Source organism: Chaetura pelagica, unplaced genomic scaffold (genome assembly GCF_000747805.2).
Source record: "Chaetura pelagica isolate M959 unplaced genomic scaffold, ChaPel_1.0 scaffold100, whole genome shotgun sequence".
NCBI lineage: Eukaryota > Metazoa > Chordata > Aves > Apodiformes > Apodidae > Chaetura > Chaetura pelagica.
The window spans coordinates 126367-141615 of record NW_009951789.1 but is presented as its reverse complement, the minus strand read 5'-3'; the positions used below and the strand labels follow the sequence as shown (position 1 = coordinate 141615).

The 15249-nt window shown below is 43.3% G+C and overlaps 1 protein-coding gene across 1 annotated transcript in view; it reads left to right on the top strand.

Moving 5' to 3' along the window:
- Positions 1 to 13992, top strand: part of HEPHL1 (hephaestin-like 1) — a 36867-nt gene extending 22875 nt beyond the window's left edge. Inside the window, exons 11-20 of the mRNA XM_009999502.1 lie at positions 710 to 922; positions 3442 to 3655; positions 5280 to 5419; positions 6268 to 6408; positions 9936 to 10042; positions 10486 to 10708; positions 11448 to 11587; positions 12187 to 12346; positions 13630 to 13710; positions 13790 to 13992. Coding sequence (XP_009997804.1) covers positions 710 to 922; positions 3442 to 3655; positions 5280 to 5419; positions 6268 to 6408; positions 9936 to 10042; positions 10486 to 10708; positions 11448 to 11587; positions 12187 to 12346; positions 13630 to 13710; positions 13790 to 13992 — 1622 coding nt within the window. The remainder of the gene's footprint in view (positions 1 to 709; positions 923 to 3441; positions 3656 to 5279; positions 5420 to 6267; positions 6409 to 9935; positions 10043 to 10485; positions 10709 to 11447; positions 11588 to 12186; positions 12347 to 13629; positions 13711 to 13789) is intronic.
- The last annotated feature ends 1257 nt before the right edge of the window (positions 13993 to 15249 follow it).

Here is a 15249-nt window from a genome sequence, read left to right as displayed (position 1 = left end):
ACCTGACTTCAGCATGGACCTCCTCCAAGTTATTTCTGACATGACAAACTTGAGCAAATCACATAACCTCTCTTTGCTTTAATTTTCCAAAGAGCACTGCGAATATGTATGGTTAGAGAACTGTGGAGCTTCCTGGACCCATCTACCTTACTCTTCACTTGTGAGGTGGCATCTCAAGTTTTGTTCTGCCATCTTTCACCCAGTGGCCACAGAGAGCATTTGAGGATTAGGAAGTTTAGCTTCATAACACTCGGGTGGAAGAAAGAGAGACATTTTGGAAGTATAAGTGGAAACCAAAGGTCAAAATCACATAAAAATTCTCCATCAGAACTGAACTTATATCTCAGACCCTTTATGGCCCACTCAATGGCCTTATTGAGTTGTTTAAACAGTCTCCAGGCAGAAAGGATGTACCTAATTCATACACCGAACTGGTGTGTGAAAAGCTTGAGAAGTGCTACATCACTGCCAAGAGCTATTATAAGATTTTACCAGCTAAAAAAAAAAAAGGTAGAAACTCAGAGTTCACAGAAATACCATTGAGGCATTAATGTGATGTTATTCAGCGCTATTTTTGCTTCACAAAATGGCCTTTTAACTAATGCTGTGACTTGCTGAGTCATGAGTCTCTTGTTGGAGAGGTGGTAGGAGGATTTGTGATGAGTTTCCATCAACCTGCTGTCAACTGGGCTCTTCCCTTCTCCTCCAGCTGTCAACGGCTACTTGTTTGGTAACCTGCCAGGCCTGGCCATGTGCAAGGAAGACAAAGTCTCCTGGCACCTCATCGGGCTGGGCAGTCACTATGACATGCACGGGGTTCATTTTCAAGGAAACACCATCGACCTGAGAGGGACGACGAGGGACGGGCTGGCCTTGTTTCCTCATCTGTCGGGGACAGCGCTGATGCAGCCGGACCGTGTGGGTACGTTCATGAACTTACTCTGCTGGTGAGGCAGGTGCAGGAATCGGGCAGCCAAAATAACTCTTGGTGAGATGCTCTGCTCTACACCAGGGAGCCTAAAAGCATGGAGATCATGGGGACCTGGCATAGCTGAGAGCTCAGGTTGGGCTATTTTTGTGGGAAGGTGCTATAAATGAAATATGTGTGTGCACAGAAGAGTGAAGGCTTGGGACAGGCAGAGACATAACTAATGGGATGCTCATGGAATTTCCATAACTCTCAAAACAGGCTTTTTTTAACAAAGATAAATTCCACTGTGACGTAGATAGTCAGCATAATTTAACGTATTTTAGGATTTGCATAACAAATTTTTAATAGTAGTTGGTCTTCAGGAGTTTCTTCAGAAGGAAAGGCATTCAAACGCACTTTAAATTCTCATGTATAATCCAGTGATACATTCTTTAGACTCAGAGGGAGTGAATTGTTTGTTGTAGGTAACATATAAGCTTTATGACAAAGAACGCAACATTACCTTTTGTTTATATTGGTGCAACTCCTTAAATCAAGAGTCAACAGAGTTGTGCAAGGCTATGCCAAGGGCCATCCTTGGCTGTAGCACCTGATAGAAATACCTGTTGGCCTTGTGTGCATGCCAGGTGAGATCTCCAACCCTGGTGTCCTATAGAGGATAGCAGATTCTTTTCTTACACATACCCCATACATTTCCACCATCTGTCATGAAACTGCACTGCAGGACTCACATTAAACTATATATTCTAGGAGATTATTACTTTTTGCTAGCTATCCTTCTGCTGGCAAGAAGGGAAAGTGAATGAGTTATCAGACCTTTACAACTGCCAACATGTGACTTTCTTTAACTGCATGTTATTTTAGCTTTTCACCATTTTTGCTCTGGAAGCACAAGGAATAGACTGAGATCCAGTCTGGACAGAGCTATGCTTCTAATTTTGCTTGCATCACTGACTCACATGCAATGCAGCTGTGAAAGTGCTTTCTTCTTGCACAAGAGTGCTAGCAGGTGGAGCTACACAGGACTACCTTGTGGTCAGCTTCTGCTTGAGTATATGGGGAGTATAAATGTTAAAATCTGCCCATGGACATGCCAAAAAGATGATCCCACTGTTACTGCAGTGTTCTCGTGTCCCCCATGGACACTTCTGTAGTGTGGGCAGCACTAGTGAAGGTTTACTGGCAAGATTGTTCCTGCTGCCTGACATTGAATCGATTGCTTTTCAGGGCTCCCTTGGCTAAACTGACCTAACTCAATGAGTTAGAAATAATTTATGGTGACTTTCTGGAGCAAGCTGGTGTTTCTGACAGAGAAGAAAGTTGCTTGCTGGCCTGTGGATCTCCATTTGTGTCTGCATTCATGTTTTGCTTTTAGTTGAAGAACCTGTTGTAATGCAGGAGTTACAAGCTGCAGCCCTGCAGCCTCTTATGTGCATGTTTGGTCTTGAGCCTGTGAATGTCATTTTGAATCCCTGTCCTCTTACTTCTTTGAACCATAGGGCATGCAGTGACTAAAAGAGATGACTGGTGCATATCCATTTGATCAGCTAGTTTCTCCTTCAGCCCCCTTAGTTTTTCCAAGTCAGCAGGTTCTGAGGTGAGCAGCTCCTGTGCCAACATAATCCACAGGAAGGGACAGGCAACTCAAAAGGTCCACAAGGATGTGGTGAATTTATACAGGGAGAAAATTAGAAGGGACAAAGCCTAACCAGAGCATGATCTGGCTACTTTGCTGGTGTAAAAGACATTTTAAATGTTTTTATAAATATGTCAACAACAAAAGGAAGACTAAGGAGAACCTCCATCCTTTTCTGGATGTGGGAGGTAACATAGTAACAAAGGATGGGTACCTTGAGAACAACTAATATTCCCAGCTCCCTTGGCTAAGCTAACCTAACTCAAACAGGTATGAAGCTGGTGAAGGGCCTAGAGCACAAGACTGAAGAGAGGGTGAGGGAAATGGGGTTGTTTAGTCTGAAGAAAAGGAGACTGAGGGGAGACTTTTCTGCTCTCCACAACGGCCTGAAAGGAGGTTGTAGTGAGGTGATGTTGGTCTCTTGTCCCAAGGAACAAGTGATAGAACAAGAGGAAATGGCCTTAGATTGTGCCAGGAGAGGTTTGGATTGGATAGTAAGAAACATTCTTCACCAAAAGGGTTGTCAGGCACTGGAACAGGCCGCTCAGGGCAGTGGTTGAGACACCACCCCCGGAGGTATTTCAGAGCTGTGTAGATGTGGTGCTTGGGGATGTGGTTTAGTGGTGGACTTTGCAGTGCTGGGCTAAAGGTTGGACTTGATGACCTCAAAGGTCTTTTCCAACCAAAAATAATTCTATGATTCTATATAAGCATCCCCTTGACTGACTTTCCATACAGCATCACAGATCAGGTTTGTCAGAGGACAGATCAGAGATGTACAAGGCACAGGACCTAACTTGTCAAGCTGCTCTTAAATGTTGGGGGTTTTTGTTTTTGTTTTAATTGCTTTAATCTCCTCCACTTTCATTTCCAGGCACATTCAAAGTGGTTTGCAGGACTTTTGATCACTTTGCTGGTGGAATGAAACACCTCTACGAGGTCAGCAGCTGCCGTAACAGCACCCGAGCCCAGCAGCAGCACGGAGCCATGAGGACCTACTACATTGCAGCAGAGGAGGTGGAGTGGGACTATGCTTCAAACAAGAGTTCTTCACCAAATATTTACAACATCAGCAGCTATGAGGAAAGGTACCCGAAGCAAAAAATGCTTGTGGGCATGGGGCATACTCATAGTGGAGGGGAAACTTGAAGCACCCTTTCTTGAAGCCAGACTTGTACTTTTTAGGAGGCACTTTTTGCCAAACAAAATAACAGAATATGTATGTATGAAGTGACAACCCAGCCTCTCAAATGAGACTATTTCATAGGCAGCATTTTAAAATGTTTTCATCTCAGAGTGTTGTAATGTTGTTGAACCCAAGAAGGCTTCCATGTCCCTAAATCCATGTGTTTGTTCCAGACCTGGGTCAATCCTATAGTGATGCCTCCCAAACCCCTCCTTTCCCTTCCTCACTCTCCCCAATCTCTCCATCCCAATGCTCTGGTTTTCCTAGAGAAGAAACCCAAGGACCTATCCCAGATGACAGCCCCTGCAAGCAGTGCAGATACATCAGGGAGGTGCTGAGCCTGCTTCACTGCAGGCTGGTAGCCCCTGGCTCCCCTGGAAAAGTCAGAACACAGTAACCACTACAGGTGCATCATGTCTACACTGCACTGTGCTAAGGAACACATTTTTATAAAAATAAAGAAGACACATGTTCCGAATTGTATTGCATGGGGAGTGGGGGTGTGTCTCTGATACCACTTAGCAGAACAAGGAACATATTTTGAAAACAAACCTTAGAAAAGTTGCTAGGAAACCACCCTATAACAAGGAAGAGTATGGAAGAATCGGTAGACAATACACCTGAAGACTCACAGGTGATTAAGTGTGTTCAAAGAAAATAACAACTCCTTTATTGTCAGAGGCTGCATCGCACACACACAATATTACTACCGTAAGCAGCGTCCCTGGGGCAAGTTTTGCTTTTATTTAGCATGTTGTGAGCCAACCCTGCAACTGCCCTGCCAAGGGCACCTTGGAGATGAGCGGCCAGGAGGCAGAGCTGCTCTCAGGAGAGGGTGAAGGTTCTCCTCCTCGGCTGGTGCTGAGTGTCCTCTGCTGGCCAGGCAGCCCACAGGAGCGGCCACAACAAGCCATGGGTGGCTGTGCAAACCTGGAGGGCACCAAATAGCATCCTCTGCCAAGTGCAGGAGGGAAAATACTTCTCTCACCTTATCTTCATGCTAGGAAAGCATCCAGCCCTGTGCAGCAGCAGGAGGGCAGGGTAAAGCAGCACCCCCTTATCTTAGACGATGTCTTTTGTTTTTGTAAAAGGCTTCGGTTATCACCTGCCTGGGGCTGAGCAGCTGCCAGGTGGGTGAAAGCAGCCATCGTGGTAAGAGGATTCAGGTTTGCAGGGACAGGCAGTATCTTTTGCTGGAGCAGAGGACACAGCTGGAGAGAGCTGCCAAACTCACTCTTAGCTTGAACTTCATCTCCACTCTGACAGGTTTGGTCAAGGATTTGTGTTCTGAAAGGCTTGGGGTGAGTGTGATACCAGCTCAGATTTACCTGCTTGAAGAGGCTGTGCATTAGTGGGCATTATTATTTGCTGTTTAAAATCTCTTGCAGCACCCAAGGCTTCAAACCCATCAGCACACTGGACCAAGCCACACATTCTTATCACATTTATTGTAAATAGCACAACAGTTACCGGCTTTTGGATATGTAAGGTTTAGGGCTTCTGACGTTTGCCTTTTGATTTTGCAGCTATGGGCATATTTTCCTGAGCCAAGAGGAAGATCTGATTGGTTCAAAATACAAGAAGGTGGTTTACAGGGAGTATACAAGTGGCGACTTCTCACAGCACAAAGTGAGGACAGAAGAGGAGGAACACCTGGAACTCCTGGGCATGTATCTCTCAGGCCTGGCAGACCCAGCTTGATAATTGGGAGAATTGTTGTTTGCTGTTTGTTTTTTGTTTTTGTTTTTGTTTTTTTTAAAAAGAGGTTTTCCACATTTGTTAACATGGAAAACAAGGAACACTGATGCCTGTTCCAGACTATCAGTGATTTTACACCCAATTTGTATAATTACTGAATGCAAACATGCTTTCCAAAATAAACAATCAATTCTCAAACACAAATAAGGAGTTTCCCAAGCAGTTCTAATAGGGCTGATTCCAAAATGGCAATTCCAGGATTAACCTTATCGTAAGAGCATGTAATGTGGGGGAGGCTCTTGTACGGAGATTAATTTAATGTTAAGGGGCTGGATTTGTACTTGAAATTGGGCAAGACAAAATTGTGTATGTCATAAAATAAACAACAGCTCACAATTTTTATGGAGTGAAAGGGGGTTGTTTGTTTTGGTTTTTTGTTTGTTTTTTTCTTTGGTTTTGTGTTTTGTTGGTTTGTGGTCTTTTTTTAAAAAAAAAGCTGTTACAAGCTGAACAAATAGAATTTTGAAATACATAAAAACCATCCATGAGCGTTTTCCTTAAAAACAAGCAGTTCAAAGACCTGTCTTCAGAGCGAACAATTCTTCCCATGGACCAAAAAGAAAAAGGATTATTTTTATGTATATGGAACTTTTCAAAACCCCAGATAACAAACTGATTTTGACAGCTTTGCTGAAAGAATAGAAAAGCCTGAGGGTTTTGGGAAAGACCTTGGCTCCCCTCCTAGGCCAAACTATTGAAAGTTTGTTAAATTCAGGATAGCAACATTAACAGCTGGCATTTTCTGTTTTAATTTAGGGCCATTACTCCACGCTGAGGTTGGTGACTCTGTACTGATTGTATTTAAGAACAAAGCCAGCAGGCCTTACTCCATAAGTGCACATGGAATAGAAGAAGTGGGTTGTGAAGAACAACCCGAGACACCAATTACTCTCCCAGGTAAGACTCTTCTTTTTTTTTTTTTTTTCCTTTTAAATATATAGGCTATATAAAAAAGCATTTAAACACATGAATGCTAATCCCTCTTTCAAGCTTACGCTTGTTCTTCCAGGCATAAGATGCTCAATGTTTATTCAGATATGATTCTATGTTGTTATCCATGTAGGTTCTTGATTGAGTGAGCATGTTTGGGCAGAGAATGAGCCTTTGCTCCTGTCAGCGGTAGAAACAGGAATGTAATGTCTCTGGACAAGAAAGCAGAAGCAGGCCTATAATCATGGCAAGTGAAGTGTAAGCCAGTGCTGAATTTGCTCCAGACTGAAACTCTTAACTGAACACCTTAAACCTGAGAAACTCATTGATAGAGTTGTAGTTGGCAGTGTTAACTCTGCCCCTCTCCTAATCTACATAGAATTGGCATTTGCCTTCAGAGCTGATGCATAAGGTGCAAAATGTCACTGCCACATGATTGCAAAGTCTTTGAAGAGGTGTTCCAAATATGCCTCAGTTTCTAGTGTGGAAAATAGTTCTTACAACATTGACATTTCTCATCTAGAGAAATACCTGTTAAAATTTTTGTACTTCAATTTTTAGCTTGGGTTTTCTATTCTAGTTGATAGTCAAACTCAAACCCAGGCATTATAGTAAATAAAAAATGTACTCACCTTTTCTTTCTATCACCCATGCAATATTTTTCGTGGTGTTTATGAGCTTCTCTGTGCAGCTAAATGAAAATAAGTTGTTAGGCAGTAAACCTTTGAAGCTGAAATCTCTTTCCTGTAGGCAACTGCAATGCTACACCACAATCACACACAAATTCAGGCCAAACGTGAGCCAGGGTCTGCCTTGCTGGAGTTTGATGACCTGTGATTGACACATGGAGGGGATGGGGCGAAGGAAACAAACAAAAAAAGAGCGGATTTGCATTATTGCCTTGTTTTGTTATGATCTCCACGATCTTATTGGTGCTGTTTTGTTGACAGTCGAGGTGTAACACTGGGAACACTACTGCCATGTCTCCTGTGTCCACATGGGAGCAGGCTTGGGATGAGTTAAAGAGGGAAGGTGCCTGGGTTTGACAGTAAGCCTGAGTAAAAATCTCTTCTGCGAGATGTAAAGTCAGACTTTTCCTTAGGAATTTGGAAGCAGAATTTAATAGGGTAAACAAGACCCTGAAAAAAAAAAACAGTTTCTGGGTGCTTCAGTCCCCACCAACACCATCTCGAAATCCTTGCTGTCTTCCTAGGCCAGGTTGGACTGCTCCCTCCACACTTGCCAGAGCCCATCTGCTTGTACTAAACCCTGAACCAGTCATCAGTGAGATTTATGTCCTGCCCAATTGTGCTCCTGAGGGCACTTCCAGCTCCTAAGGAGCCTTGGGTGGCATGGTAAAGAGATGCAGAAAGCAGATCCATAGCAGCCTAAGCCAAAACAGCTCTCAGTTGCCACAGTTTGTCCTCTCCCTGTCCATTTCAGCCTTTACCCAGCAGGTAAAAGGAAGAAAATACCCATTTTCCTCTTGTTTAGCAGTTTTTTCCATGGTAATGCTTTATTTACACTTCAAAGATAAGCTTTTTATGCCATCAGAACTGTCTCAGGCTTTAAGTAGAACGGAGATTTTTTTCCATCTGCAGCCTTTTTCCATCCACAGCCTCCAAATGTCCTGAAGTGGTGAGTAAAAAGCAAGAAAGTAGTGAAATACCATAGTCAGGCTCTCTTCTTACATCACACCCTCTGAAAAGAAGTGATGACATGTAGGTTAGCTACAGGTGGATAACAAGCTCTTCCCTGGGGTATGTCTTCATGGCATTAATGCCTTTGAGACTGAGAGGTTTCTTATTCATGTTTTCTGTCCTACTCGTATAGTGTTGTGACTTGAAAGCCATTCTGATCTCCACTGAAGTGCATGAACCCATGCTGTAAAGGACAGGAGGTGCATGTCCCATAAGATGAAGTTATATTTCAGCATTTACCTGAGACTCATCTCATACAGTTTGATATTTGAGAGCCATTTTTTTTTTTTTTTTTTTTTTTTTTGTAGCTATTGCCATCCAATAAAACCCACTATTGCATCCATCAAAATGATGTAGTGGCTCAGTGACACAAAACTAGGCTCAGTCATTTCACAGCCACTTCAGCTTGAAAATTCTTTGCCCTGATGCTGGCAGCTGTTGAGTTGTGGCTGTACCAAGACCATGGCTAAGAGTTCTGTGATTTCCTTGTTTAACCCTGACTTCTAGTGTGTCCCCAGCTGTTCTGGGCTTCTGTCACCCTGGAAGACTTTTGGGACAGAGACTGCCTGGTTCAACATTTCTCCACCAATTAGAAGAGAAAGGTGTTGACTACATCTGAGAATGATAGAATTGTTTGGGTTGGAAAAGGCTTTTAAGATCAAGTCCAACTGTTAACCCACCACTAGGCCCACCTCTAAACCATGTCTGTAAGCACCACATCTACACATCTCTCAAATACCTCCCAGGGTGGTGACTCAACCACTTCCCTGGGCAGCCTGTTCCAGTGCCTGACAACCCTTTTGGTGAAGAAATTTTTCCTAATATCCAACCTAAACCTCCCCTGGCCCAACTTGAGGCCTTTTCCTCTTGTCCTATCACTTGTTACTTGGGAGAAGAGACCAATCCCCAACTTTCTACAACCTCCTTTTAGGTAGTTGTGGAGGTCTCCTACCCTTCCCTGCAGTGCCAGCAAAAAAAAAAAAAAAAGGGAAAAACAAAGCTGGAAAACACAGGACACAGTTCATCTGACCATAGGTGTGCTTGTGTTCAGTGTAGAGAACTGGTCCTCACCCAAATAGATTATTTCCCCATCGGATTCTGGTGGGGTTTTTTTGGGTTTTGTGTTTTTGGTTGTTTTTTGTTTGGTTGTTTTTGTTTTTTAATCAAGGTTCAGGGAATCTCTGATCAGGGAGGATGTAACAGAGGTGATAGCTTTTGGGAAGGGATAGGGGTTCTCCAGTAATTGCTGGGGAGCAGGGGCTTAGCTAGAAGAGGGAAGGAAGCCCTTGTCCTGCCAGTCAGCCAGATATTCGGCTCTCTTCTCCTGGTCCAGAGCTGATACACAGCTGCAGCACCCTCTGCAAATTCCCAGAGCCAACTTGCACATCTCTGTCCTTTTCAGCTGAGGAAACCCGTGAAATATTTTCTGGAACTTGGGTCCTGATGCTTTCAACTGACCTTAAGCATTGTCATCCAAGATGATCGGTCTGACACAAGTTTTGCCCCCAAAGATGAAATGTCCTATGTCCAAACTCTCCTCTGGAGGGTGCCACTGCTGCCAGCATCATTTGCTGATCACCTTTCCTGGGGGATTTCTGCCCTCCTTTACATCACTGGAACATTTGAGAACTCCCAGAAGGCAGAATCACATCCATATGCCATTGCTGCATTCTTTCACAGACAGCTTTGATGCAGATCATTTTTTTGAAGAGGAGGGCAGCAGATCTCAGTTACATACTATTCAAAGCCTCTAATTCCCAGCTGCTCTTGGTAAAATTGTTTTCTCTATTTCAGGGGAAATTAACACCTACAGGTGGAACGTTCCAGAACGATCTGGCCCTGGTAAAACAGACCCAAACTGTATCACTTGGGTTTATTATTCAACAGTGAATTTTGTGAAGGTAACCAAGAAAAGGTCATTAAAGATGACACTTCTCTGGATAAAGTATCCTGCCTGTGTAATGTTTCTAAAAGGGTCCTGCTTCTCATTTCTTAAAAAAACACAGACATTTACAATTTACAGAGCTGGATGCTTTGTCATCTTGGGTAACAGATGCACATGCCAGGGTAACAGAATCTACTGAAATACCCAGGGGTATACTATGGTAATATGATTCCTTCCTTAAAGAATAGTTAGAGGGGTATGGGGTGAAAGCAAAACCTTGCTTTGGTACATTAACACAGGGACATGTAGTGAAAGATCTCTCTCATCAGATGGTCATGGGTTTTTTCTTATCTGATGTGAAAATGGAATTTCATCTTTATTTAATCTGAGTTAATCTGTATCTATTTCACAATTCAATGAACAACAAAATTTGTAACGCATATATTTATTTTATTTCAGGACACATACAGTGGTCTGATTGGGCCCCTGGTGGTTTGCAGAAAAGGAGTTCTAGATGAAAGAGGCCTAAGGAAAGACATTGATCGTGAATTTACCCTTTTGTTTATGGTGTTCGACGAAAATAAATCCTGGTATCTGAAAGAAAATATTGAAACATACCTTCATAAGAATCCTGATGATTTTAATTCCACTAAGAACTTTGTAGAAGGCAACTGCATGCATGGTATGTAGGACTCAGTGGCAGCAGCCAAGAGGACAGAGGTTTATTTTTCACAGCCCTATTAGGAAGACATTGAACTTAGCCTCAGTTACCCAACCACAGGACACTTCATCAGCTGCAGCTCTGGAAGCAAAACGATTTTATGAGACCCAGCCAAGATACTTTTCTAACGAGATAGTTTAATCTAATACTCATGGGAAGAGGCTGCTCTGCTGGACTTTCCTTGCCATTTGGGAGCTGCATTCCTTGTGGGCTAGTTTAGTAGGAGAGTAAGGATGACATTTTAAAACCATGGCTGTAGTAGCAGCCAGCCCAGGAGCCAGGCAGGACAGACACAACAGGGGCAGGAACAGCCCTGGCAAAGCAAACTTCTCTTTCTAAGGCTGGTACCCATTTTCTCTTTTTCCATGTGGTGTCTCAGCATAAATCCTTTGTGTTCAGCAGTTTGATCTCAACCAGGAAAAAAACCATACCTGATGCTTTTCAAGACAGAACAAATGGTTGCTTCTGTGCAGTTAGATGATTTGGAAACTGAGACAAAAATGTGAATGTCTCCCTGCAGCAGCAGTGGAGATTATGGAGAGCCCTTTCTCAGGACACATGTGCCTGTCCCCTCTCTGCTTGGGCACCTGGTCACCCTGGAGAGAAAGAGCAATGGGTGCCTGAAGTGCAGGTTACCATCACCTGTACCATAGCTTAATACCATAGTTATTAATCAGTCCTTTTTTTGTCATTATTCCAGCAATCAATGGGAAGATTTATAACACTCTCCTTGGTCTAACGATGAATGAAGGTGACAGGACAAACTGGTATTTGATAGGAATGGGTGATGAAGTGGATGTGCATACAGTCCACTTCCATGCACAGACCTTCATCTTTAAGGTTGGTAAATTTAAAGTAAAAACTTTATAGTGTGATGGGAAATTTCTGCAAAGAAGTCCAGGTTTTGGCCTGGTTTTCCAACTTGGGCACAGAGCCCTGGGCTGACGCTTTGATCAGTAGGAGTTTTTCACCTGAAGGAAACACAAAATGAATGAGAACTTTGCAAAGCTTCTACCAGTCTGAAGCCGGTTTGAAACATGAATAAATATCATTGTTAGAGGACATGATTAGGTGGGTAAAAGATATATATTTAGCCATGAGTGTAAAGGAAGATACAGGAAGGAAATCAGTGAGAGTTATACCTGCTTATGGTGCTGTTTTATGTGGTGACAGCTTGACACTGGCAATACTATTCATGTTTCAAAGAAACTCCTATGCTCAGTCAGCACTTGAAATCCTTAGGAGGGGTCTCCTGTTGTTAATTAATTAATTGAGGGATGTCCACAGACCTCAGTTTCCTTGTGTGAAGCACACTAGAAACATATAACAAGAAGTATTTCTTCTGTCTTGAGGACTTGCAAGTCTAACTGGAATATTTCAGTGCCCATGGAGAGTATTTGAGGCTAGACTCTTACAATGCTGATTTTGCCTTGCCACAGACAGATAAGGACCACAGAGGAGATGTGTATGACCTTTTTCCCGGGACTTTCCAGACGGTTGAACTTGTAGCAGAAAACCCTGGAACGTGGCTTGTGCACTGCCACGTAGCTGATCACATCCATGCTGGCATGGAGACGACCTACACCATCAATAAATCAGGTGCAGTATCAGAAACCTGTCCTAGGACTCAGAGGTGGTACCACAGCAGATGAGGTGGAAGGCAGGGAAGAAAGGACCAGAGCTAACATCACTGCTACACCCTGCACACTGCTGGGAAGCACCTGTAAACTACTGCTGTGGCCAGTTGGCATCACCTAGGGACAGGACAAGGACCCCTAATGACATGGCAAAGGCAGCAATCTTAGCTGCACTCCACAACTTAAAACAGCTGGTGCTTCACAAGAGCCCCTCTAAGACAGTGGCAGGCAGAGCAGAAAACAACTGCAAGGCTATTTTTTAGCCTTGCTGCCCCATGATGTGCGGGAGGGTCTGCTGGCCTGGTGCTGTGCCTCCCTGGAATCACTGCCCCCTCATGGGTCCTGCAAAGGCAGGAAGACCGGCTGAGGTAGATAAAAGATGCTCCAGGAAATTATTGTCCATCGTTCTGAAAACCAGCTGATCTTTTGACTGAGAAAAGCTGGTAATTTTTTTGAGTGTTGCTGGTCCGTTCCACCTCTGGTGAGCAAAGTCAGAAGTGCCTGGGGGAGCATCTCCACATCACAACATTTCACTTAAAATCTGGGTTCAGCATCTTCTGCCTGGACCCCTGCTGTGTTTGCTACACTTGTCTGCAGGGGCTACAATAGCACCAGCAGGCACACCTTGTACCTGTAACCCTGTAGCAGCAGGATGATAAAATTAATGACAAACGTAGCCAAAATACTCCTTCCTTGGACAGGGTGAATTAATTTTATAACACATATTCATTCAGACATTAAATTTCAATGAACAAGTAAATACAGAAGTGAATCAGTGAATCACTGAATGGTTTAGGTTGGAAGGAATCTTAAAAGTTCATCTAGTTCTAACACCCTGCATGGGCAGGGACACCTTCCACTAGACCAAGTTGCTGCAAGCACCATCCAACCTGGCCTTGAACCCTTCCAGGGATGGGGCATCCACAAGTTCCTGGGACAACCTATTCCAGTGTCTCACAACCCTCATAGTAAAGAATTTCTTCCTAATACACAATCTAAATTGACCCTCTTTCACTTTAAAACCTTTACCCCCCATCCTATCACTGCAGTAACAGAGATGGCAACAGAGTAGGAGCTGTTGCCCATGGAGCTGCCCAGAGCAATAGCCATACTGATCTCATCAGGATTTCAGTTCAGATCAGTGAGGTAGAAGGAGTTAAGCAAAATCAGGGCTACTTTTCCAGATGACAAAGTAGTTTTTATTAAGACTTTCAACTCAATTATGCTTTTTCTCTCTCTGCACAGAGCGGAAAGCTCCTTCTGAAGGAGGACTCACAACTGGAGCATATGATGCAACTACTGCCAAAAATAAGACCACTGCACAGGGTAAGGAAGTTTTAAAATGTCATTTTAAATTCTTCAGATTTATGTGTGACTTTCTAATTAACTACTTTTCTTTTAACAGACTATGACAGCAAAGGGGTCAATTTTTTTGGCAGAACTTTGAGTTCTGGAGAAGCCAGCCTGATACTCGCAGCCACTTTTTTCATTGGACTTGTTCTGCTGACATCAGTGTCAGCCTTCTTCTGCCTTGTGACCCGTCAAGGAAGCAGGATCCCTTATAAAGCTCTGCATGACAAACGTGCACTTCTAACAGACCCCTTGTAAATCCCCGCTTTTAGCATCCTTCACAGAGCTGTACTGGATTTCATGACATGCTGCTAAGAAAACTGGAGCAAGATGTATGCTGATAGTCCTACCCTGTAGCCAGAGCTCACAAGAGTGAACATGAGCTGTAGGGATTGGCTCCAAGAGCCACCAACCACCCATGAGTGTTTCCACTCCTCCAGAATTCCATTGAACTTTGCCCAAGATCAGACTTAGTGGCCAAGCAGAGCAACACACCTCTCAGCAACCATACTGGCTGCAAAGGATTTATCCATGGGAGTAAGGAGAGGGCAGCATGGCATCTGTGTGCTCTGTGCAGAAAGACGGGGTTCATGCCAGGGAATAAACACCACCAGGGACTGTTTTAAGCATGCCAGCTTGTGAAGGAGGAAGTGTTCTTATGGAAGCCTCTACAGTTTCCTAAAGTCTAGCTCAATGAATTGATCAACCTTGAAGTGATTTTCTTGTCCACCTCCCCCTAGCCCCCCATAACATGAGGAAAGTGAACTAGGGACAGATTTTTAAAGGCATTTAGGGACCTATGAATGTATTTTAGCACCTGGTAGAGTTCAGCAGACCTCCTGCTACTAGTTTCCAACCGCTTTGGTTAATCCCTTAAAAAATCTAGCCCTGACCAATCTGTGAGAAAGTTAGTTGACTTTTGTTATTTTTGCTCATTGTGATCCTGATTATGATCCTTTTTTTTTTTTGCACCAAGTAGCACCTCACTCCCTACCTATCCTGAAGCCATCAGGAGGCTGATCTCTGTGCTCTGCAAGGAAGACAGGCAGAATCAGGCTATGTCTAGTGATAGTTGAAACTTAATAGCTCATTTTTAGTTAGATAGTGCTCACTCTTGCCTGCTCGTGTCAGATACAGCTCTTGCAGAGAAACTCCAGAACAAACATCTGTGAAACTGTTTATCCAAATTTGATTTTGAATGTAAATTGAAGTTACTGTTGATTTTGGGTTGGTTTGTTTTCTGTTTTTTTGGGTTTGTTTTTTTTTGTATTGTTTCTTCTTTTCTTTTCACTTCTGTACTTTGCTGTATGTTCAAGTGTAGGAAACTTTACTGCCCATCACTCCTAATGTAGATTAATAGTGTTCTGAATTGATGTTCTCTTAATCAATATGTTGAAATTTCTTGCATGTTTCTCAGTTATTTCTTGATTCTTTGTTTTCTCCAGTCATGTAAAAGCATACACCTAATGTAGAACTGCAGGCCTGAGCCCAAATACAAGTTACATCATTGCAATA